Raw genomic sequence first — 22190 nt, forward strand, 5'->3', positions numbered from 1 at the left:
GAGGTCCGGCCCAGAAGTGGCACTCATGATGAATGTTCTCCCTATGACACACAACATCGCGCTCTCGAAGCAAAGCAGATGCTTTGAAATCTTCAGAAATCTTTATAAACCTCATCATGCTCTGTGGCAGCTATAAGAGGCTCTGCTCACTAATCCCTCTCAGATGCTTTGATGGTCAGTGGCTGCCTGCTTCGTTGTGTAATCTGTGGTAGCAATTTAGCATCAAACCTCATTATCTCCCTGCTGTTTGTTTAACATGTATCACATTATGGATGTAGTGTGGAATACAAAGAGAAATTTTTCAACTGTGGATTGTCTCTGCTTTTCCAGCTGTTTTACTGAGTTCAGGCTCAGAGTCACTGAATGTGGTTGTTCCAGGGCTTTTTTTCCCAGTTGATGGAAAGACAGGGAGAAAACCTCTGATCCATTAGATCAAACTGGTGACGACTTTTGGCATTTTCTTTGCAATCAAACAACTCCTATCTCTCCAAGCTGCCAATGTGGCAGACAGATGGATTTGGGGCAGTGTAGTGGAGGCTCAGTGATTGAGGGACACATGCACCCCAGATTTAGAAATCTTGTTTCATCCCAACAGCAGGCCATTGAGGACCTGCAGAGTGAAGAGGAGAAAGTTAACCTACTCACCAAAGAGAAAACCAAGATACAGATTCAAGCTGAGGATGTAAGTACATATGTTATATCTATATTTATCAGCAATTATGTATTTGTACAGTATTTGTTTTCATTCTACATTTTCAAGCCAAGCATTTCATTTACTATTGGCATAACTCATCTCAACATAAAGCTCTGCCCACCCCTGTTTTTCTGTAATTATGGTTCAAATGACTATCTTACATTTACAGCCACCCTTAGCACTATGGGCTGTTTTATCAATTTTCAGCTGAGGTTGAGCATTGCTTAAACTTTTTTTTTCACCCACAGTGGCAGTTGTTTTTAGCAAAAAGGCTCCTGTAAAATCAATGTACAAAACCTGTTTGGTTCCAAACAGCAAACAAATGAAGGAACTAGCTGGTTAATGTAGCAGAGGATTGAGCCAAAACCAAGTGAATGCCAAACATTGCTCTTTTAATGTAGATCAGTCAGGTACTGTTCCTAGGTGGCAATACCATCTATCAATACAACTTAACTTGAGGTGTGTTCACTGTGGGGATAAGAGCACTGAGATGTTTATCTTTGGTATGTAAATAGAGAATTTACAAAGTCAGCAAGTTTAGTGTAATGCCAGGTACTCTACAATATCTATCTGTAATTTTGTCCCCTTGGAATTAGAAGCGTCTATTTTTTCTTTTTTCTCTCACCCACATCGCAGCTAGAAAAATCTATTAAACTGCAGTCTTAATAGATTTAATCTCCTCCAGTGTTATCTTAAGTGTTGATCCAAATCCATAAAAAAAAGATATATTTGGAGTTTTAAGAGCAAACAACCAACTCAGTACATATCCTCTCTTGTGATTGACTCACCAACTTGATCAGCCAAATTAGAAAACAAGATCCTGCAAGGATGGGTGGTGGGTCCAGGTGTGCTGGGCTTGTAGAAGGCAGTAACTGCTTTGCTGTGGTATCACAAAGGTTGAGTAAGTAAGGCTCTTCTGAATACATGCTGTGAGCATTTCTCTGTGGAGTAAGAACTTAACCTGGTTTAACTAAAGACCACATGGATGATATGATATATGTATGTGACTGACTCAATCTATTGTTGTAATCAAAAGGAATATAAATAGACTTCATGTAATATAACTTTAATTATATATCGTAGTCTTTTAAAAAGACTAGAAAAAGAGAATAGCAAAAATAGTAACAACAGCTTTTCAACTATATTTTTGTGCAAGTTGCACACTAAATGTACTCTCCTGATTTTTAATCAAAGGCCAATGTCAGCCCAATATATTGGTCTGTACCCAACAGAAACACACATGCTGCACATGTTAAATGCTGTAGTAATATGAAGGCTAAGAACTGACTCTTTGACAGTAATATGAGAAGCGGAAACTTAAGGTTATTTGACTTAATTGTAACCTTGGTAGCCAATAGGCCGGGGGAAACACTGAAGACATGTAATTTTACACATTAAAATGGTCAAGCATAATGACTGGTCGACATAAAGGATATTGATCAATGACACAAAATATTTTAACTACTGGAAATTACATTTAAATAATATTAGTGTCCATTTCAGTCTTCAGTTGAACCCTAGTTTAAATCGTTTACACTGCAGTTGGAGTATCAGCTGGAGCGCCTTCAGCGTGGAGAGCTGGAGAAGAGCCGCAGGAAACTGGAGGGCGACGGCAGATATACACATGACAGTTTGGGGGAGATGGAGAAGATGCGGAGTGGTCTGGAAGATCTCCTCAAAAGGCCAGTCAAAGACACACGCACGACTGATGTCACACAGTGTATGCTGTGTGGAAAAAGCCTGAATCACAAAATGAATCAGTAGAATGTCCCATCCAGACAAACCAATTGACACAGGAAACACTTCTGCCGGTCAATAGCTATAGGTCTGTTTCAGCCATGTTGGCAATGTGGCTGTAGGTCTGACTGGAAACATCAGCCCATCACTTTTCTTCAGGGCGAACTCTTTTACATACATTCATGGTTCCCAGAGGATTACATCTTAAGACTTTAACAATCATTTGACTTTTACTGTAGAGACACCATGGTGTTGACATTTTTATGTTTTAAAAATGTTTTTAAATGAGTCTGATTTTGAATAAGAACAATCTGATATGTTGTTATTAAATTGGTTTATAACGTCATCGGTCCCCGAGGATAAGACCTGAACATTTTTCTCAAATACCTCAATGAATACTGAACGGATGAACATCAAATATTGGGTTGCTCTAAAATTTATTTGAAGTTCATGGTCCCTGTCAGGATAACCACTTAGCTTTTCATCAGATTCATTTTTTTATTACTTTATTCTTTGGTTTTTGCCGAAGATCTGCAAAACTAATGGATCTCCTATCAGCCTTAGCTGGACTTTTCATTTAGTGCAAACTAGCTAACATGCTAAACTGAGATGGGGCAATTAAATGTGATAAATGAAATAAGGACACACCACTCATAAATGTTTGAAATATATTTATGTTTGTAGCTTTACCTCATAGTTGGCCTAAATACTTATATATGCTATAAACTAAGCTCATAAACATTCATGGTCAGAGTGGATACATGTGACAGCAGGTCTGATGCACAGCTGCCTGTGGGCCAAATAGAAGCTGCTCTTATCGGATCCCATACCAAAAAAGAAACAAACTGATGGACACCATAGCTAGAGAGTTAGAAATATGTTCTATTCCTACCCCTTCCCCCTAAACTCCCCCCTCACCTCTTACCTCCACCTTCCCTTCTCCTTGCTGCCACTCTCACCTCCACCATGTTCATTTACTAAAATCCCAACATGTTGCTTTCTGCCCTGGAATCACTAACTGTATTTCACCTCGCAGCAACAATCAAATGAAGACAAGAACTGGCAGTGAACACCCACACACGTGTACAGTGGGGAACAATATGACCTCAGAGGTTAATACTTGTACTCTTTGGCATCATGAATCTCTCCAACATCAATAAAGACAATGACTCACCTTGTTGCTAATGTGCTGTTTTTCCAACAGTATATCAAGAGGCTGTCACTCACTTTATATTCAATAAATCTTTATTAGCATGATGCTTTCACAATAGGTATTTTGGCACAACTTATACACAAACACAGTAATACATTATATGTGTGTATAGTAAATGGAATGGAACAACAGAAAGGAAAAGGGACAGTTCTTTCCATCACAGTGGAAACAATTCAAGTTAAATATACTGCTTCCATTTTACAAAGTTAAAGCTCAGAGTTAACCTTGTTGATTCCACCTCTTCACTGATATTACTGTAAACATGTGGCTAAGTTAAATGGCCTGTGTAACACTTCAAGGGACTGGAATCCATCTGCTTTTTTTCATAGTCTCTCTCTCTGTCCTGCTGCAGGAAGGATCTGGAGATCAGCAGCACCAACTCCAAGCTGGAAGCAGAAGAGGCCCTGAACATTGGACTGCAGAGGAAGAGCAAGGAGCTGCAGGTCAGAGAACAGAGAAAAATTTTTGGTGTGTGTGTGACAATAGCACAGCAGAGAATCTGCAACAGCAAACAAGCTACAGGCTGCAGGCACAATGCAAGATTAATCCCATGGATTGGGATAAACTGGTTTATGCTGGTTGCTGAGAGCCTTCAGCAGTCCCGTGTAATCTTCAAAGTTGTGTAATATCTTAATTATGTTGGGCTTGTTTGATTATTTTTTTATCAAGTCTAATTTCCTCATTACAAAGACAGAATGTACATCATGTAAAGTCCTTCCCTGTCATCTGCGTAAAAGCAGGAGTGGTATGTTCCTTCTGTCTACAGCCTCTAATTTGAAAAATATGGTCACAACCTACAGCTGAATTTCAAGACTGATCATGAAAAACACTGACTGTGGCATCTTCAGTATAGGAGCTAATTCTATAACTTGAAGCTGCTGGGGTGTTCAACCCTGGGGTGCCTTGACTGATGCTGATTGTTTGTGGGGTGATGTGCATAGCATAAGGGTCCAAACTGCCAACAAAATATCTTGTTTGGTTCCAACACTCATGATACAAAGAAGAGGAAAACTCCACAGAAATGCAGCAGGAAAAGATACACAAGGAACACACGAAGTGACAAACTGTGATTTCCTTTAAAACTCCTTTAACCATAAAGGATGAATTAATCAGTATTACTGTGACAATATTTGGTCAGAATGGCTGGAAATCAGGGACCTCAGCTGTAGCTTTGAGATACATTCCTGCCTTTCAACAGAGCTTCTGGGATCTGCTCTGTGATTGGACGGGTTGGCTGTCAGGAGGAGGTTAAAGCTCACCGCCTACATCCAAGTTGATAACAATCTCCTCCCTCATGGTGTCACTAGATGCAGATGGGGGGAGTTCAAGTAAGCAACGCTTTCCTCTCTTTGGAAGGCCAAGCATAAGCTCACAAACCAATGGATGATGTCAGGGCGGGTTGCCAAAATCAATGATGTTCCCATCAGTCTCAACTTTATTGTGTTAAGTGTTGATGTTGAGTTACAAATATGGGATTACATCTCTGAAAAGATCACATGGCACATCTTCATTCACTATTTAGAGTCACCAGTTTACATGCATGTCTTTGAACTGATTGAAGAAGTCAGAGTAGCCAGAGGAAATGCATGCAAGCATGGGGAGAACATGCGAACTCCACACATAAAGTTCTGAACCTGTGACCTTCCTGTTGTGGGACGACAACACTAACCACAATGTCACTGTGCTTCCCATGTAGCACACAATCACTGTAAAATTATGATTAAGAGCCTTTAATGTGTTTGGATTACATTGGTTTTCGTTGCTCTATTTACTCCAGTGTTTAGTCTGCCTCTATAAAGAAGTCAGTAAAGTTTACACTGAAGCTTTTCATGTGAACTCACTGTGGCTTCCTGATGGAATCAAGGAAGTTTGAGGGTTTTTATCTGTGTCATTGGAGCATGCAATAGATAATGTGTTTTGTCTGTGTCTGTCCCTTCGATGGAGCAAAAGCAGTGGAGGGGGGGTGAGAGAGAAAGAGATGCATCAGGTAATGGTAATGGTACTTTTAAAGTTGAGGTGTCTGTGCCTATGCCTCTGAGAGCCTGATGTTTTCTCCAGAGGTTCACCAGGGAAAGAATAATGACTGTCTTTGTTGAGTGAAAGGCGATCTGTGTCTTTGAGGTCGGACATGTTTTCACATCTCCAGTAGCCTATCTCACAATGAAGCTTTTATGTGTGTATCTGTGCCTAGGTGTGTGTGTATGTGTAAAGATGTAGGTGTCCGGCCAGCTGAGAGGACTCAGTCTTGCTTTGACGTAAAGGTCACATGACTGTATCCACACACTTCAGCAGAATGACAGAGATGCTTTGTCTGTCTTTAATGATGACATCACTCACCCCCCCCTCTTCTCGCTGTGATGTAACTCAACTTGGGGGGAGGTAATGGGGGTTAGTCTGCAGTTCTGGATTCTTAGAACGGCCCTGTGCTTCTTAGTGGTTTTATTACATGGTTGTTAAGCAGTTATCGTTAGTGCTGTAAAGTGTCATCACAATCTGAGGAGCTGAATCTCAGTCGTGCCCCGAGGTTTGTTTGCTATATACCAGATGTTTCACTGGAGGTGTTTCGTCACACTGGTGATAACAGTCTAACCTTCAGGTGAAGCTTTTCATACTTTCTCGTTAAGCACTCTTTTGTTTTCAAATATCGGTGGTTTTGACTTTCACCAGTACAAATGGAGACAAATAAAATTTAATTTAATTTGATGGAAGTGAAGAAATACAACACAACACAACGAAACTCAGAAGCTGAGACAAAATTTCTTTCCTGAAACTGAGCATGCTCTCTCATGTGGGGGATGGGGCTATAATAAACAACAACTGAGGGCAAATTCTAATTTAAAATTAAATTTGTCATGCATGCCACTGAGCACAGACCTCAGTATTTTATAGAAAATGAACATGGTGTGGGAGCAGCATGGTAACATAGTGGTTAGCACTGCTGCCTAACAAGAAGGTTGCTGGTTCAGTTCCTGGCCTGATGCCTTTCTGTGCAGAGATGTTCTCCCCATTCTCTCCCTGTACTCCCAATCCCTCTGGGTACTCTGGTTTCCTCCTACAGTCCAAAGACATACATGTTCGGGCCAGTTGGTAACTCTAAATGTTCTGTAGGTCTGAGAGTGAGTGGTTGTTTATCTCGGTCTCTCTGTGTGTTGGCCCTGTGATGGACTGGTGACCTGTCCAGGGTGTACCCTTCCCTCACTCAATGTGAGGTGGGATTGGCTCCAGCACCACACAGCGACCTGGAAATGAATAAGCGGTACAAGATGGATGAATGAATTAATTAATGTACATGCTGTGAACATAAAAATAGACTGTCAGAATGAGTGACAGTGGGCAGTGGACAGTGAAAGTCCAGTTTCTGGGAGCATTTCTGGGCCCAGTGGTTAGGAAGTCATGGTGGGCTAGAGTAGACTCCACTATTATTATCAAATAAAGACATAAAAACATCAAAAGAAAGTCAGACAGTTAACAATGCAGCCGGTCAGCACAGCAGAAAAAGCCCCATTTAGAAATATAGATTAACTTGCACGCCAGGAGGATGGTAGCCTAGCTTAGCATAAAGACTGGCATGCCCATCCATACAGGCGCTATACAAACTGTACAGTGACACCAGAAAAGAGACTGAAAATACACCTCAGGTTGCTGTCATACAATAAACACACACCCTCCTCTGTACTCTGTGTAGTTAGACCTTTATACCTCACTGAAGGGAGATTAACCAAATCCAGTTAAGCTCGTCCCAGATGAGCAGCTTCACTCCCACGTCACTGTCATCAGCTGAGTTTTAAAGCAGCAGCAAACTGAGAAGAAAGTTTGGGGATCTGAACTCAACAGTATGGGGCATTGTAAGAAAATCAGGGCGTGTATGTTATTGATGCATTTCCTGTAGCTATGACAGTAACACGATAATAATGTCATGGTTTTATATCTGACTAAGTTGTAAATAGAGAAAGTGATGCCATCACCTACACATGAACAGAACCAATCATCAGTTAGACAATCAAACAACCATAACCTCTGCTGTTTGAGGCTGCCATCTGAAGGCATTTAGGGGAGAAAGCTGCCTCACCGCAGGGACCTGAATTACCATGTAGCATGTGGACAGTAGTGTGGACCCTTCAGCAGGTGGTGCAGGGGCTGGGCTTCCACTCGTTTGGCTCTTGTTTTTCTCTTTGACTGACCTAACGTGGGGGGGGGGGGGGTTCTCACAGGATGTTACCTCCCACTCGCCTGTACATCCCCTCAAACACAGCCTCAGGGGAGATATCAGCCGTGAGGCCACATCTGATTGCAATTTATGGATAATTATTAAAGTCTGAGAGTGCAGCGGAAAAAAGAAAACTTTAAGCTCAAACAATTATCACATGCAACTCTGGAGGAGCCTTTGACCACTCTCAGCAGCGATGGACTAATTGCTCAAAGTCAAAATGTTGGCATGGGATAATGTCATCCAGGAAAGGGAATGCAATTGATGAGTAAACTCACTCTGCCTCAGATAAACAGCCCAGCATAAGTTGATCCATGTTGGCCGGCTGGAACATCCTGACACTGTTTTCTACAACTGTATTAGAGCCATAGTCATTGTTCTGAGGCCGTGGAAAGAAGAAATTTAACAAGAAACAGATATGTGAGTGGGGAACTCTAAGACAGAAACAGGCTGTGCATGCATGAGGGGGTGTGGACAGTAAAATGCCAGAGGGGATCAACAGCAGTGTGTGTGTGTGTGTGTGTGTGGGACAGTCAGTCAGTCAGTCAGTTAGGCTGCTGCTGCCTCACCATGGCTGTTCTCTCTGCAGACGTCCTGCGCTGGCATGTGAGTTTTTATTTTACCTTGTTTAAGTTTTTGCAAAAGCAGGGCAAGATGCTGCTTTATGAACTTGACCTACATTTATCTTCTCCTGAAGTATTTATCTGAACTTTGTCTGCATTCAAATGAATTCAGAAGTACAAGATGCTTCCTCCTGTGTGTTTATTTTGCGGTGCAATATGTGATAGTTTAATGTTTTAGACACTTTGCTTGCTGTGTCACAGGCAAGCAGCTTTCACCACATCAGCTTGTTGAGATTGTTGGCCCCGGGGCCACACGCTATGTCAAACATGTTTCCTGACACTGAGACGTAGATAGAAACTGGAGATAGCACAGAACATGACACAACTTGGAAGGATGCGGCTACACTGGGAAAGAAGCAATACTTTTTTAGTAGCGGCTTTGGCTCAGGTTGAGTGGAACAGTTTGATTCTGCTGCTGATTTATTTTTGTTGGACTGCTGTGATTGTTTTACGTGTTGGGGCAGACTCAAATAAAATGAAAGGCTTGCTTTTTAAATGTGACTTAATTATGAAGTATTATCATCAAAATGAACCCACAGACTCTTAAACTATAATGTATGCTCACCATCACAAATACAGCAAAATGTGAGTAGCAATTTCCTGTGGTTTGTCTTTGTGGAATTTGAAGGATTTGTCACTTAAAAACCAAACTAAGCTTCACGTTTGTGTGTAAAATTAATTTGAAGGAGCAGGGTGATTTCAGTCATACCTGTTAAAATAGTTCACTTAATTTTAAGTTTTACCTTTTTTTTTTCAATTAGTTTTTCAATAATTTCAGTTAGCTTTTTTTTTTATATGGGTGATTTCATAAAAATATATATCCAACAATTAACACAATATACAAACCAGCTCAACCTGAACTACTTGTAGCAGCTGCAGCTCATTAATACAATAGATGCTGAGGCCAATTTAAGGTCACATGTACTGGTCGTACACTGGGAGCCAATCAGCTTTGAGCTATAGCTCCATGTGATACTGTGAAGATTTCATATCCAAATAAAACAGGCTGATCCAAAACAAATAACTTTTTTCATATTCAACAAATGATAATTTTTACAATTGTTTTACATTATATTTTTTAATCAATGACAATAACCTTGGTACTTATTTTCCACCACAAACTATATGCACCAGTTTTATTTGTTTTTTATAAGTTGAGCAAACTGTGTTCAACTTCACATTAAAAATGTCGATATAGGAAGGTTTATGTTGCGAAAATTTGATGTTGAACTTCCAGTTTGCTCCAGTTTAAAAAGGAAATGACCTCACTTGAATTGGCATATTAGAGTGTATCCTCACCAGAATAAAAGCACAAGCACACTCTATGTAGAGGTGAGAAAAAGAGAACTTCCAGACTGACTGAATTAGATCAGATCACAGTCTTTGTGGCTCCTACACTGTGTTTTTGGTCATTGGTTTCCGCTTGGTAAAGAAAGCATCACTTATCTTCCATTCAGTACTGTAAAACCAAGTGAAAGTAAAAACATAAAGCAAATTCCTTGAATGTCATGAAAATGGCACCGTTGCTTTCTGGTGGTGCAGACTGGACATAGCAGACCCAGCCCTGGGTCAGAATACAGATAATGATGGTGGCCAGAGACATTCTTGCTCTAAATTGCTACCTGAGGAAAAAGCCAGAGGCACATTGACTCCCTAGAATGAGGACAGAATATATATCTGAGACAACCTCACCACACACAAGTGTCGCCCTGAAATAGCAAACAATCTGGGGAGGTGACGCCCCGTTTGTTTTGTGAAACCAGACCATCTTTGCTTCAGATATTCTGCTCAGATTTATTTATTTTATTATATATTTCAGTCAAACTTTTGTGTCTCTGTCCTCAGGCTCGCATCGAGGAGCTGGAAGAGGAGCTGGAGGCAGAGCGTGCCATAAGAGTCAAGGTACAGTACATTGACACAATTTTAAGTCTGAACACCCCCCCCCCCCTCTCTCCCAGAATGAAACACAGAACAGATGAGCATTGAGTGTGCTGCAGGGCAGATAAGAAGATGCCAAGCAACTCTGGGATCAGCTTCAGGTTCAGGCCGGTGGTTCTGAGAGCAGTTTGAGGGTTGATGTGTTGGCAGCCGTTGAGGTACATAGGTTGGTGCTGTGCCTCTGGTCACTTCAAACTATCAGCACCTGTGATAATAAACGTGGTGGGAGAGGCCTTGTGTTTTTGATTAACATACAGGGTGACCCCAGAGGCAGAGAGGGACCCCAACATCCTCTTTCTTCCGCCTTACTTCTTATTTTGCCTTGTCTCTCTCTTTCCATTCCGCTCACACACACAAACATCAGTGCACCCTCTGTTTCTTGTAATTCCTTCATCGTTCTCTTGAGATGTAAATCGGGGGGATCAGGACAGGGTTTTTTCCTTCCCAAGACCTCTCTGTAGTGTCAAGAGTTTGGTCTATACCTGGTTTGCCTGTGTAAAGTGCCTTGATGTACCTTTGTTATGATTGGACGCTGTATAAATAAATTTGATTTGATTTGATTTAATTTAACAGGGTTTCAAAACAGCGCGCCTGGTTCATATGAAGCCAATCTGCCAAGGTGGGCGCTTTGAATGCTTGTTGTTTCAGTCCAGACGCTCTTAAAGCCTGTGTATGTTTAAGCCACAGAACCAGATTGTCCCTCTTAAGACCTTACTCCAACTCCCATGTTACAGTAGGTGAAGGCAGATATGTAAAATGGTGCATATTTCACTCTGAGTGTTGAATGGAGTGACAGCCAGGCCCAAGGGCGTGTTTTGCACACTTCTCCCCAATCTGGGTGGTATTCTTAATGGCACTAGCTGGGTCTCCCCTCCCCAATCCCCCCCACCGGCCTCCAGAGCCAAAGAGGCAGGCAGAAACACGCAGGTCTTTATCTCTTCCTGAGAAGCTGGAATTGAACATACCTCTGCTCCACACAGGCTCACTATTGTTAGGATCTGCTCCTCAGGTCACCCAGGGGGAGAGATCACCAGGAGATAGAGGCTGACAGACAGCAACATTTTCCATTGCATTGTCCTCCAGCTGGAAAGACAGTCCATCTCACACACGTCTTCTAACCCATTAATCCACACAGTCATTTTCAGGATGAATACAGACACCAACATAGTTGAAATTATATTCTTGTTAGAATGAAGGAGAATTTATCTGATCACTTTAAAGTCTCAGTTCAAACTAACTTATTTTTTGAATATGAAGATATGAAACTTCTTGTAATATTATGGAGGCTAGAACGCATTCATCCGAACTATCAAATAATAATAATAATGTCTGCCCTGCTGGGTCATTGGGTGGAATGCCGGCACAAAATCTTTGTCCTAATCACATTTACTGCAAGCGATCACCCCTGCGTCTCCCCAACTCTCTCTCACTGTGACTGTCAACATTTTGACAGTCTCAGTTTTTTTACTTCTTCTATTCATCGAGCTCTGATTTTAAAAGCTTTGGGTGAGAAATGGTCTTTCAATGTTGTGATGAAAATTTCACTGGTTCGTCTCCATCACTTACATAACCCTAACCCCAAGACAAGTTTGGGTACTGTATATACAATCTACCTTAACTTACCATAGCCTACAATATCATAACTTACCTACCTGTCCCTTAACGTACATATACCTTAGCTTATCTAACCGTTAATTTACTTACCTGTACCTTAGCTTATCCTCTTCTACCATTACTACATAAACACAAACTACCTTTACCTGAATTTAGCCCAACAAATTTTTGTGATTTGAATGAATCGACCCTTTTAGCCATTACACCATCATGTTACAATACAAACACAATGCTGTGGTTTCACCTTCTGACGGAATGGCGTCTGTTTCATTTGTGAAAATACAGGTCACTTTCTCCATTAACAAAGTTTTAGATCTTACCAACTGTTCTGCCTCTGAACATTGCAGCTGTGTAGATGAGGAGTGAACCATAATGTGCTCAGTTGGAAGAGACTTTTACTGGACATGTTGTTAGCTAGCAAATGGATGTGAAAACAAAGAACCCCATTAAGGAGTCTTAAAGTCTGATAGTTAACTGGTATCCCCCTGTCAAAGCAGTCTAAAGTGTGGTGTACGTTGTGTTGTGTGTATTGAAAGACACACTCCTACTCTTTCACACTCTTGTGCAAATGAAGCTGAAGATGAATCATCCTCCCCCAGCAGGCGACTTGGAAGAGCCCTCACCTTCCATTAGCATGTGAATGGGAGTGAGTGGTGTCAGGTGGTGCTGATCCAGAGTAGCTGTTGACTCAGTGCACAGCGTGGAGGAGAGCGATGAGTGAGCCGAGTGCTCTGAGCCAGGTTGTAGACACAAAGGGTGGGGCTGGAGGGGGTTGGGTGGTGGAGTAGGACCCCCAGTGTCATCTGTTTTCCCTTTCTCTGCCTGAGGTGGGTCTATAGCTGTGGCTTATTGCTGCTATCAGGGAGGCCTTTTACAGACCAGCTCCAGTCTTTAAATCAGCTATAAAAGATCACTGTAAAACAACTAGTTTTCCTGTGTAATAGCCCTGCATTCTAATCTTACTCCCTGTCTGCTGCACCACCTTTCAACATTTCTGCAGCTTTAAAAATGTATTTGTTCTTAACAAAAAATGAATTTTTAAATTTCATTTGATTTTAGGTTTTATTATAGTGCTGGAGCCTGTATGGGTTGTTTTATGATTGTATGCCAGATTCTTGTAGGGGTGTAACTGCATGCTAAGGTCACCGTTTAGTATGGTATGGTATCAGTTTTGAAATCAAGGTTTGGTACATTTGTGGTACAGAAATGGTAGGAAAAGAAAATAAGCAATAAAATAAAGATTAATTAAAGGTCAGCATGTAGAAAATAAAGACTGGGTCATTAGATTGATTAAGTAATTTATTTTGGTAGCTCAAGCTCAGTTAGGCTGATCTGTGCTTCGTGCTAAACAAGGTTGCTAGGATGGCTCGACAACAACATATGGGGCTTTGGGATAGTGTTCCATCACCCGGCGGAAACAAGGAGTTAAGTAGTTACACTAGTTTCACCACTGCTTTAGTGTAGTAGTATTTTTGGTATGTTCAGTACACATGTATTCATACCAAGCACCCTGTAACGAACGGTTCAGGACAAATACAAGTACCATTACATACCTAGTTTCTTGGTTTATTTTATCTGATAATAAGTATTGAGTTCATCAGATATAAGAACATTTATAAGATTCCCATATTCTACATCCAGACCCATCACTCTGCAGTAGACAGTTATTTATTGGCTCTGAACTCATCACCACTGATTTCAGCAAAACACCTGAGTGAATACACAAATCTTTGCCTTTTCCTCTGCTGTAACCTTATACTTTTTCAGTGCTGTTAGTTGTCAGCTGCAGCCAAAATGCCTCAAAATCCCACAATCATCACTCAAAGTATATCAAACAGAAACACCAACATATTGTGTGTTACATGCTCACAGTTTACATGGTGGCTGACAGCTCACAGGTGTGTGTCTGTGTGTATCTGGTGATACTGTTCCAGGCAGTTGAGTGTATCCTCGAGTGGAAATGGAAAATGGCCAGTAAAAGCAGTTTAGTTTATGTCTTATGATACCCATCAGACACACTCAATCTGAACTTTGAAATGAAATCTGAATAAAGCAGACAGCTAGCCTGTACTGGGATAGTCTATTCAGCAAAATGTTCACTTGCTGCGGTCCTCAGTCTCAGTATTTCAGTATTTTGAGCTTCAACAGGCTCGCTAGAGGACAACCCTGCTGTTCCTCTGGTAGAGCAAAGAGTGTTTATTTGTCCGTGGTCCTTGGTCTTGGTTTCAGAAATACTGCTTCAAGGTGTGTAGCTTTAAGGTTCGTATCTCTCATCTGTGTGACTTCCAGAGAGCTCGAAGTGTTTTCTGTTAAATCCACTGTACCCTCCTGCAGCTCCACCTCTAGTTCCACATCCACCTCCATCTGTAGCTCTACCCATCAAACATAGACAGTTACTAGTAAAACAGGGTACAGTGTCATATTTTACCATACACTGTATTAATGGCACCAAAATTGGACCAGTTTATCTTAATGTTGGGGATGTTCAGCAGTGGAAACGGAGTTGGGTAACCTCAAAGGAAACAGGAGTTCACCCATAATATTTAGATTGTGTCACAGCAGCTAACCACTGCATTGCTCTGATTGGATGCCAGCTATTCTCCTGACTTCTGACCTCAGGAAAGATCATTTCCTGTTGTGGACTGTCAGTCATACAGATGTCCCTGGGTGGTTAGACATTCTGTTTCAGCGCAAGACCAGAAGAAGTGTGGCGGATCAAATATTGAAGGTTCATCTTTAATTCATGCATTTAAGTTGTTTTAGATGGTTTTTAATTCACTGATCACTCAAAAGCATTGGTTTGAAGTTCAGACTTCAATCTCAATTTTCTGTAACTTACCCTGTAGTGGATATTTATTTTACCGCAGTTCTAAATCCGGGATCATGTTTCCTGGACACTTCATTATGGTTTCTATGTTTCTCAGGTGGAGAAGCAGAGAGCAGATCTTACCAGAGAACTGGACGATCTCACCGACCGACTGGAGGAAGCAGGGGGGGTCACTGCCTCACAGGTGAAACCCAGATGTTGGTGGTCCAAAATAAGCATGAAGAGAACATTGGTATCACAGTGATTCACTATAGCATGAGCAAAAAATATAGTATATAGTATATAGTGTATATAGCTACAAATTCCAAGTGTTAATATCAGTTATAATGCCTCCAGTTTGTAATTTGGCTGTAGGCATCTTGTTTTTTGAAGCCATTAGAAACCATATTTGGAGAAGAAGGTGGAACTGAGCAGAAGTGAGGGCTGGATCTGACCTGATCCAGTGTTGTACAATCTGTCATCTCACTGTAGCCACATCCTAATACGTACCCTGCTTTATGATCTTTTTTACTCTAAATGATACCATCATTTTGGAAAATTTTATACATTTTATGTTATTACATCCAGGGGAAGTAGTAGTCTTCCCATAGACTTCAATACAATCTGACTTCTTTTTCTGACCATCAGGCGCCCCCTGATGGTTATTAGATATAATGAAGGTTTTACCATTAGCTTTGCTTTACAGGCCCAGAGTGAACATCCACTTTTATTTAAAAAAAAAAAAGAAAAAGTGTAACAAATTTAATGGTCCAGTACAAATCCAGTCCTAACCACCCATTCACAGTGTGCAGATAATAAGACAGTGTTTTAGCAGAGATTAAAGTTGCATGATCAAATTCTGACATGGAAAAATGATGATGATCACATAAGATGGAAACACTTTGTGTAGAACAATCATTCTAGTGAGTGATCAGCAACTATTTACATCAAGACGGTGCATGTTTTTATCTGTGTGTGATCAACAGGTGGAAGTGAACAAGAAGCGAGAGGCAGAGCTACAGCGTCTCAGAAGGGACCTGGAGGAGACCTCTGTCCAGTCTGAAGCTCTGGCTGTGTCTCTGAGGAAACGGCACAATGATTCCATGGCTGAGCTGAGCGAGCAGTGTGAGGCTCTCCAGCGGGCCAGAGCCAAGCTGGAGAAGGAGAAGCAGAATCTCAGGATGGAGGTGGACGAACTGGCGGCGTCATTGGATAGTCTGCAGAAAGCTAAGGTCAGACTCCGCTTGCTCTCACGGTCACTGGATTTGAATTTATAGCAAGCCCATGTGACATGACAGGTGTCGGTGTTGTCAGCAGATGTCCTCAGACAGCCAAATGAAGAAGCTGGAGGAGCAGCTGACTGAAGCCAACAGGAGAGGAGACGACCTGCAGAGGATGCTCACTGACCTCAGTCTGGCCAAGAACAGACTCACAGGTACGCTAACCCCTTCAAGCAATGCCAGGGAGGAAGACTCATATTTAAGATTTAATGAAATCACTCAACAGTTGAAGCTTAAGAGAATAAATCTGGAAAAACACTGCTAGATAAAGCATGACATTAACATATGGGAGGAAAAACAGACTGATGTTGTTGATGTGACACAAAGTGCATAGCCCTTTAAACACAACATAAACACAGTAAATCATTTTTTTGTTTTCTGAGGGGGTACATGGCATCCAAGTTGAACATGTCATGGTAAATCTTTAATGGCAGCAAATCCCAGTATATTAATCCAGTAAAAATAAAAACAGTGGAAACAGTGAAACAGTGGAACAACTGTGGAAAAGCAGGTCACACATCTGGAGTCATACTAGTCATACTCACATGTTCACAGAGGAGTGTGATCATCTAGATAGACCTGACTCCCATTTGTGAGCCATGAACCAGATCCAGGAGGACACTCGTTGTCCTGATCATGTTATTCTAATGAGCATAGGTTCATAAGATGCTTTTTCCACAAATGCACTGACCTTTTCTTTCATTCCCAAGAGCCTTTGTGTCCTTACAATGTCTTAGATAGCCTAAAAGATTGTCATCAAACCCACAATAATAGAGAATACAAATCTGTGTAATTTTAGTTTTTGTTTGTTTTTTATGCCCTTGTGAAAGCACATGCTGAGTGCATCTAATACCACGGACCCAAACACAATGGCAATGTTGTTAAAGTTTGTGTGTTAGTGTTGGTTTGTTATGCATATAGCAGGGTTCTGGCGGGTCCTTAGAAAGTCTTAAATTGTCTTAAATTTAGCATAAATTTGTTATAGGTATTAAATCTCCAGACGGTGTGTTTAATGCCGATGGGAAAACACAGCGGCTGACTGTAAAATATAGCGTGTAGCCTATTTGTTTGATTAACTTCGTACAAAGTCCGTGTAGTAAATGAGAGACTCGGCGAATAACAGCCGCTTTACGGTACATCAGCGTGCTGCGTGCTGACATTATGCGCCGCGGTTGTGGTTGAAGTCATAGACACGTTTCTATGTTTACGGCCGAAGTGCTCAGACCTGGGACACACTGTCTGCGTGAGCTTTGCGTCATTGAAAATGAACTGTTCAGAGTCATATAGACATCATACCATCAACAATCCATAATGTTTATTGATGTTGTAGTTATATTACTTCCGGTGTGTTTCACTGTAAAATAATGTGTTTTTTTAACTGTTGTGACATTGACCGGAACGTGTATTGTACCTTGAACTGCTCCATAGTGGAAACCTGCTTGTTTTTGCTGGCTTTTGTTTTAGAAACTTGTCATACATAATCAGTAGTGTATTTTGCTTTTTTGTAGTGGGTATACCTTACTTCAACATGCAAAGGTGGGGCCGTGCAAGTTTAACAACAAAGGGATTGAAGAGGATGCATTTAGGATGTGGTTGGCGTCGGCTGAAACAATAATGAGCACGTTTAAATGCACAGTTAAGTCGAGCGACGGTTATAGCTTGATAAAGGACTTGTGTTTGTCCCAGTATTCATGCACAACCACTATGATAGGTGGAGGTATGCACTCTGTCAGCTTGTGGGTAATGGGCCACTACCGACTGACTTATGACGTCACAGAAAACAACAGAGGTGGAAAGAAAAAGGCCGGTGAGCTAGCAAGTTAGCTACTCAGAGGTAAACTGGAAGGATGTTCTATGCGTTAACAGACAAGAGGTTGTCTTTGTCTAACCTCCTACATTCACGTTTAAGCTTTAAATGTCGCTCGGCTTCCGGGTCATAGCTTGGCAAGAAACCTTAACACATGCGCAAATCAGCTCCTCCCGACTCCAGGCTGATTGTCTGTATACATGCAACAGCTCAGCTTCATTCACATTATCTAGGGGTGTTAGCTCGATCATGATAACTACTGAGCTAACACAATAAATCAAATTTTTTAAGTGTCATGTAAACCTACTCAATGAGGCAATGGGCAAATTATGCAAAAAGACATTTTTGTTAGGGACCTCAAAGGGGTCTCAAAGCCGTCGAGTTGCATATGAAAGGAGGAAAACACTAGCTGTATGTGGCAGCAGCTAGACACAGCTGGGCCAGTCTTAAATTGTCTTAAAGTAAAAGAAAAAAAGGTCTTGAAAAGCATTAAATTTGACTCTTAAAATTGTGCAAGAACCCTGTATAGGCAGTAGCAAGAAAACCCCAAACACACTTGCACACACATGCACATTTATGCGGACACACACACACATCATTTTGTTGTGTGTTTGTGTGTGGGGGGGATTTGCTAGTTATTACAAAGGTAAGATGATGCATACTGGGGCCCAAGGATGCAGTTGATATGCTCCTGCTGAGGTGTCATTCAATGATGCTTCACTATGTTGACGGACAATATTCCCATGTCAGCCGATAACGCAGATGTGAGTCGCCAGATGGAGGAGGCGGAGTCCAGGGCCAGTCAGCTGACACGCTCCAAGACTCTGCTCCAAAGCCAACTTGAGGAGCTGAAGAAACAGCTGGACGAAGAGGTCAAGGTCTGTGTTTCCAGCTCACTGTGGACATGTCCGTTTTTATGATGATGCGTTTTTTTCCACTTAGTCGTGTGTTCACTGGTGTCTCTGGTGCTGGCGTCAGTGTAAGCAGGCGGTGAGCAGCAGCCTGAGCTCAGTGCGGCAGGAGTGCGAGGTGCTGAAGGAGCAGCTAGAGGAGGAGCAGGAGAGCAAGCAGGAGCTGCAGCGCCTTGTTTCCAAGCTCAACAGCGAGGTGACTCACTGGAGGACCAGACATGAGTCTGACGGCATCCAGCACGCTGACGAGCTGGAAGAGACCAAGTGTGTGGGGTTGACACTGGCAGTAACTAGTATCAGTATATCACATTGGACTCTTGAATGTGTGTCAGTGCTTTAACTAAGTGCATGTGTCACAGGAAGAAGCTGGCAACCAGACTCCAGGAGGCTGAGGAGGCTGTGGAAGCCACCCAGGCCAAATGTTCCTCACTAGAGAAAACAAAGCAAAGGCTGCAGGGGGAGGTGGAGGAACTCTGCATGGACCTGGAGAAGGTATAGTACTCGCTGTGTGAGCCCTGCAGCGCCACAAGCCACTTTACAGTCAACCCTGAAGGTTTTTCCATTTGCTGTCCCAGGCCAGCGGTTGCGGCCAAGCTCTGGATAAGAAGCAGCGGATCCTGGAGAAGCAGCTCGGAGAATGGAGGCAAAAGTGTGACGAGTTGGTGGCCGAGTTGGAGGGCTGCCAGAAAGAGAGTAGGCTACATGCCAGTGAGCTGTTCAAACTCAAGACGGCACACGAGGAGTCTCTGGAGCAGCTGGAGGCTCTACGCAGGGAGAACAAGGCCTACCAGGGTACGACTGGACACAAGAAGGAATGGGGTGGGGGGGTAGTTGAGAACATGGACTGCCTGTAAAAGTCTCCCATCATTTTTTAGCTCTGAAAACAGCAGCTAACTAACCAACACGTGACATTAGAGTGGTTGACGGTATTGATTGATTCGAGATTGATACCATCATGCAGTCTGTATTATGTAGCTGTTAACTTAGATCCTATAGTTCAAAAATATGGCTCCCTGTAAGTCTCACTAGTAATCATAATGCATTTCACAACTCCAGCTTCATACATAAACCACAGCAAAAATCTAACATTCAGTAGTAAAAACAAATCTGCATATTCTGACACAACTGCTCCTTTAAGGGACTAACATTAAGCCCTGTGGTCTGTGTTTGTTCTTTCTGTGACAGAGGAAGTTGCCGACCTCACAGACCAGCTGTCAGATGGAGGTAAAAGTGTCCATGAACTGCAGAAAGCAAAGAAGAAGATTGAGATGGAGAAGGAGGAATTACAGGCCTCCCTGGAGGAATCTGAGGCAGCTCTGGAGGTACATTGGTTTACGCTGTCAGCTATTAACAATCATTAGTTAAAACATTTTCCGTAGCATCTTTATAACATGTGTCTGAAAAACTCTGAATCAGAATCCAAAAGCTGAGGGTTTCCTGTACACACAACCACAAGGAGACCAGATCCTGTCTAACATTTAAACTTCAGTTTTTCCTCCCTAATTGCTAAAACACATTTCTTGAAACCTCCCCCCATTTTTTTAAAACCTAAAACACAAATCCAAAAATTCAAACTACAGTCACAAGACCCCAGATTTTTATATCACAATGAAAGTATCAGTTATCCTGTGTTCAGATCATACACACAGCAAATTCCACCATGCTGACCAGTAACGTCTGCAAATGCAAGCTGACACTCTACAGTATGATCATCGGTGAAAATGTATTCATGGGGCATTTCCATGGAATCCAGATCAAACACTCAAATGAAATCAGATTCATTTATATAACATCAAATCATAACAAAGTTACATCAAGGTACTTTACATATAGAACAGGTCTAGACCTAACTCTTAATAAAATGATTTAAAGAGACACAACAAATCCCCCGATGAGCAAGCACAGTGGGAAGGAAAAGCTTCCTTTAAGAGGCAGAAACCTCGGACAGACCCAGGCCATCTGCCTCGACTAGTTGGGTTGAGAGAGAGAGAGAGTGAGAGGGAGAGAATACCATATATAAAATTTATCAACTTTTGATCTATTTCTATAGAGTGTTTGAACTCTCTAGTACATTAAGTGATACAGAAAGAGAGACTTCTGCAACAGTGTATTTACAGTGTGCACGCGAGAAGTATTTGTGTACATCACAATGTTTTTTACAGGACTGTAAAAGTAGCAACTGTAACTACTAGCCTACACTAACAGTTGATCTATGAGCATAGTTTAGGCCACTGAGAATTTGGTTCAGAGAATCAGCTTTACTGTTTTAACAATTGTGAAAAACTGTAAAGACTGTAGTAATTTGTGTTTAGTGATGGGGTGGGATGACTGGCCCGATTGGATTATTTAAACACTTTTCAACAGGTTTTTTATTTATTTATTTTTTTGTGTTTTTTGTGAGTAGAAATACAATGAATACAGACCTTTAATATCCATTGATGTTTATATATTAATCAGCAGCTCATTCCTGTTCCTCCAGGCCGAGGAAACCAAGGTGCTGAGACTTCAGCTGGAGCTGTCTCAGGCTAAAGGAGACCTGGAGCGACGGCTGCAGGAGAAGGAAGAAGAGGCTGAAGCTGCAAGGTACTTTGTCTGACAGTCACTTCTTCTATAGCTCTAATCCTCTTTAGTACAGTCACAATATTTTTCAACCTGTCCTCTATCTCCTTTCACTCCCTCTGCAAAGTCATATGGCTTTATATCTGGAGGTAAGACCTTCTTCTTTAAACTGTTCTGACCTTTGAACCTGCTTCACTGTCTCTGCCACCACACACACAGATTTTTTTAACACCTGTAATATCTGTCTGTTAATCGCTCTGTCCACTGTCAGAAAAAGCCACCAGAGAGCGTTAGAGTCTGTCCAAGCCAGTCTGGACGTGGAGGTGAAAGGCAGAGCAGAAGGACTGAAGCTGAAGAAGAAGCTGGAGGCCGACATCAATGAGCTGGAGTTGCAAGTTGACCTGCTAACCAAGAACAATACAGAGCTCAGCAAGAGCAACAAGAAGATGCAGCAGCAGATCAAGGTGTGATAGTCATGTGTTTTTTCTTCTACAGCTGCAGCTGGCAGCAGCCTGAGACTCACAGAGCTTCTCTCTCTCCCCTGTCCCAGGACCTGCAGGCTCAGCTGGAGGAGGAGGTGCGGAGCCACGAGGAGCAGCGGGAGGAGCAGGCAGCTGTAGAACGACGCTGTGGTCTGCTGGTCAGTGAGGGAGAAGAGACTCGTGCAGCCTTGGAAAGCACAGAGAGGGTCCGCAAGACCCTAGAAACTGAGCTACAGGAGGCCAATGAGAAGTATGGCGACCTCAGCAATCAGGTGAGATGAAGCGTCTTTGGGTCAGGGCCCTACACACACTGAATCGC

At 42.1% G+C, this 22190-nt stretch overlaps 1 protein-coding gene across 7 annotated transcripts in view; it reads left to right on the top strand.

Annotated features, from left to right (window-relative positions):
• LOC115060098 (myosin-16) overlaps positions 1 to 22190 on the top strand; it is a 44853-nt gene that overhangs the window by 18482 nt on the left and 4181 nt on the right. For 6 of the 7 annotated variants that reach the window (XM_029527926.1, XM_029527930.1, XM_029527928.1 and 3 more), the window contains 15 exons: positions 596 to 682; positions 2237 to 2376; positions 3997 to 4087; positions 10320 to 10376; positions 14951 to 15037; positions 15819 to 16064; positions 16150 to 16267; positions 18670 to 18797; positions 18898 to 19094; positions 19190 to 19322; positions 19406 to 19622; positions 20016 to 20152; positions 21310 to 21413; positions 21661 to 21853; positions 21940 to 22143. In XM_029527926.1, the coding sequence (XP_029383786.1) occupies positions 596 to 682; positions 2237 to 2376; positions 3997 to 4087; positions 10320 to 10376; positions 14951 to 15037; positions 15819 to 16064; positions 16150 to 16267; positions 18670 to 18797; positions 18898 to 19094; positions 19190 to 19322; positions 19406 to 19622; positions 20016 to 20152; positions 21310 to 21413; positions 21661 to 21853; positions 21940 to 22143 (2139 nt within the window). The remainder of the gene's footprint in view (positions 1 to 595; positions 683 to 2236; positions 2377 to 3996; positions 4088 to 10319; positions 10377 to 14950; positions 15038 to 15818; positions 16065 to 16149; positions 16268 to 18669; positions 18798 to 18897; positions 19095 to 19189; positions 19323 to 19405; positions 19623 to 20015; positions 20153 to 21309; positions 21414 to 21660; positions 21854 to 21939; positions 22144 to 22190) is intronic. The other variant, XM_029527927.1, reaches the window with a different exon arrangement.

The sequence above is a fragment of the Echeneis naucrates genome, chromosome 19, assembly GCF_900963305.1.
Source record: "Echeneis naucrates chromosome 19, fEcheNa1.1, whole genome shotgun sequence".
Lineage (NCBI taxonomy): Eukaryota > Metazoa > Chordata > Actinopteri > Carangiformes > Echeneidae > Echeneis > Echeneis naucrates.